A 3,557-nucleotide genomic window follows, 5' to 3' on the forward strand; every position below is an offset into this window, starting at 1 on the left:
GAGAAAATCAACTTAAGAACAAAATCTGAGTGCTTGTCTTTTTAATCCTCACCCAAGGATATTCTTTCCATTGATTTTTTCTTAGAGAGAATGGAGGGGAGGCAGGGGTGGGGAAGAGAAAGAGAAACATCGATCGGAGAGACACATATTGATTGGTTGCCGGGATCAAGTCTGCAACCAAGGTACGTGCCCTTGACTAGGAATCGAACCCAAGACCCTTCAGTCCAAAGGCTGACGCTCTAACCACTGAGAAAACCAGTCAGGGCTGAGTGCTGGTTTTAAGTTATGTTTAATCTCTCCTGAAGATGCTTCCCAGGAACCGGCTTTAAAAACCTAAGGGCCCCGCCAGGTGGCTCAGTTGGTGAGAGCGTGATCCTGCTACGCCAAGGTTACAAGTCAATCCCTGGTCAGGGCACATCAAGCAGCAACCAATGAGACCTAAAGAAGTGCAACAACGAATCGATGTTTCTCTCTCTCTCTCAAAATCAATAAAAAATAAATAAAAACCTAAAAAAGGTAACAAAACCCATGGCTAAATTGTCATTAGAATTTTAAATTACTCTTAAGAACACTTAGTTTTTTCATAGCAAATAGTCTCGTTAACAAAGTTACAGGAAAGGGGATTAGAAAAACAGCATTTATATTCCCCCAACAGCAAGGCCTTATTTTCTCAAAGACTGAAACATTCTTTTGTTGCCCAAGTTGAGAAATTTCGAAGTTGTTTTACTAATAGTCAGTCACCTTCAAAAGTGAGTTGTATTTTAATAGATGTGGATGTAAAAGAGACCAGTAATGCCCAAAATCCCCAGAAAGAGAAATACTCTAGTTTACCATCAATTCCAGCACGCCCCACCCCAATTTTAGCATTTAGGAACTGTGACGTGTCGCACCATTTAAGCCATGTCATAGCTACCTGGCTTAGTCATCTAAGACGTGGGTGTTAGTTACATTCCAAGGAGGCTTAAGACTTGGCATTCATTACTTGCCAAGGTTACTTTTCAGTCCCCTTCGCTAACATATTGATCTCCCTGTCATATCCTATGGATATTGGAAGGATGTCAAAGGGCATGTTAAAGTTTGTCCTTTAACCCCAAACAGCAAGGTCTACATCAGGAAAAATAACACCAAACGGCCTGCTGTCCATTAATCTTTAACCCACATAAAGGACTCTGTCCTATTTCCTCATGACTTCACTTGAGTCTGGTTTCCATCACAGATGATGAAATCGTCTAACCAACTCTGAACTACATTGCATCAACCGTATAAAAGCAAAACAAAAGAAACCTGTTTTTGTGTTATCTTAAGGAATAGTAAAATCTTAGTAATATTTTAGGGTTTACAAACCCATGTTGGGTAATTCAGAAACATAATCTTGTAGGGAATTGCTCTACCTCCGTGACGGTCAGCAGGGGTGCGGCAAGAGGCGCGCTGGTGTGCCCCAGGAGTTTGTAAAACATGCGATACCAGCTCTGGCCAGGTAGCTCAACTGGTTAGAGCACTGTTCTGACATGCCAAGATTCTGGGTTTGATCTCCAGTCCAGACACATACAAAATCACCAATAAATGCATAAATAAGTAGAACAAATCAATGTTTCTCTCTCTCTCCTCCTAAAATCAATAAAAGAAATAAAGAAAAATTTAAAAGTTCTCTAAAACAAAAAATATAATATCTGACCACTTAGGAGCACTGACTTCTTTTCTATTGTCAAATAAAAAAAAATAAAAATGACAATAGCCAACACAACAATAGCCGTCTGGTGTAAATGAATCAAAATTATACCTTTTTTTTTTCAGATTAGCAAAAACTATAACATTTTTTGGTGAGCCACAGATTTTTAGTGATGAGTTAATGCGTGCCATGAGATGAAAAAGGTTGAAAATCACTGTTCCACCTCAATATCCCCCCCAGCTGTGAGCTACAAACTTTAACAAGAACAAAAGAGCATTTGGGAGTAAGTACTCTTCATTGGGGCTACCAAAAGTAAATTAATTGTATTTTTTATAACAGAATGGAAAGGAATTCTGAGGGTAGTGCTAAGGGCCACAGTAAATTATTTCACATTGACAATAATAGCGAGGTAAAGTTAATAATTAGATACCAGCCCAGTGTGGCTCAGTGGTTGAGCATCAACCTATGAACCAGGAGGTCATGGTTCGATTCCAGGTCAGGGCACATGCTCCAGCTGCAGGCTTGATGGGGGGGGAGGGGGGGGGGGAGACACGCGGGCGTGCAGGAGGCAGCCAATCAGAGTCTCTTTATTATTGATGTTTCTATCTCTCTCCCTCTCCCTTCCTCTTAAAAAAAAAGAAAACAATCAGAAAAATATTAGATACCAAATGAACTACAGGCAGTATTATGGGAGAAATGACTATAAATGACTATTACTACATAAACACAAAACTTTTAACGTTTCATTATTTTCTTGGCTTTTGAATATACACTATTCATCATATTTAATCTTTATTGATGAAAATATTGAAGTTCTTCTAAAATACAGAAACCTAAAAGAGGAAGAAATGCCAGGAAGAAGTGAGAAGTGTCAGGGGTGCCACAGGCCAAAGGGAATCTGGTATTAATAAGATCACGTAATTATAGAGTATTTGCTTAAAGGCAAAAACAAAGAGCATTTTTTCCAATTAAAAAACAAAACACATCAACAAAACACGGATGGTCTGAAAAAAGGAAGGTACCCTGCCCAGCCCTGGGACCTCGGGTGTTCCACAACGCCGCCTCCTTAGGGCCCTTTATATTCATTCTGAGGTTTGACTAACGTTCTTCATCCATCCCTTTCTCCACTATTTGGAGCTCAAGCTCTCCTCTACCCTAGAAAAATATAGTGTCATTGCTACGAAACATTTATACGTTTGGGCTCACAACTGACAATTCCCCCGGAATCCAGCATCTAAATGCGGCAAGCCTCCTTCCCAGCAAGAGCGAAGGCATTTTGAACAGGAATCACTCAAACTGAGACTGGGGGGGGGAGGGGGGGATCTATAATCTGTCTGATCCCCGAGAATGAAAACTGCAGGGTCACCACTTGGTTATCAGCATTCCAGGTGCCATTCCCTAGAGGGCGTAGGTGCAAAGGTAAACATTCTCTTCCACACACACAACTTTCAGGCGGCTGCAAACAGGCCGCTGGAGTCTTCCAACGCCAGGCACGGGGGAAAACGCACCCCCAGACCGCGGGGGTCAAGTGTGGGCTTTTGCAAAACACGGATGAAAACGGGACCTGCGCGAGGGCATACCTACTTTTTAAACCACATGATTTCATCCGGGTCCGAGATGCCGAACTCCCTGATCTTCTTCACGAGGGTGGCGCTCTTCCTGACAGCCACCTCGTAGCGCTGGCTGCGAGTGAGGAAGTTCAGGTCCTCGTGCTTGAAGTCTGGGTCGTTCAGAATCAGGTTCTCTGCGAGGGATTAAAGGGCATGGAGACGAAGACAGGCCTGCTGGGCTCCGTTACGCCACCCCGAATCCCAGCTGGTTTCAGAGTCGCGGCCCAGGCCCCCTCTGCGGATGGGCGATCCTTCCCCCCCCCCACTTCCATCCCCAC

The 3,557-nt window shown here is 43.0% G+C and overlaps 1 protein-coding gene across 2 annotated transcripts in view; it reads right to left on the reverse strand.

The window, feature by feature from the left end:
• ACOX1 (acyl-CoA oxidase 1, palmitoyl) overlaps positions 1-3,557 on the reverse strand; it is a 42,533-nt gene that overhangs the window by 18,279 nt on the left and 20,697 nt on the right. For both annotated transcript variants that reach the window (XM_006756366.2, XM_006756365.2), the window contains exon 4: positions 3,254-3,413. In XM_006756366.2, the coding sequence (XP_006756429.1) occupies positions 3,254-3,413 (160 nt within the window). The remainder of the gene's footprint in view (positions 1-3,253; positions 3,414-3,557) is intronic.

The sequence above is a fragment of the Myotis davidii genome, unplaced genomic scaffold (genome assembly GCF_000327345.1).
Source record: "Myotis davidii unplaced genomic scaffold, ASM32734v1 scaffold274, whole genome shotgun sequence".
Classification (NCBI taxonomy): domain Eukaryota; kingdom Metazoa; phylum Chordata; class Mammalia; order Chiroptera; family Vespertilionidae; genus Myotis; species Myotis davidii.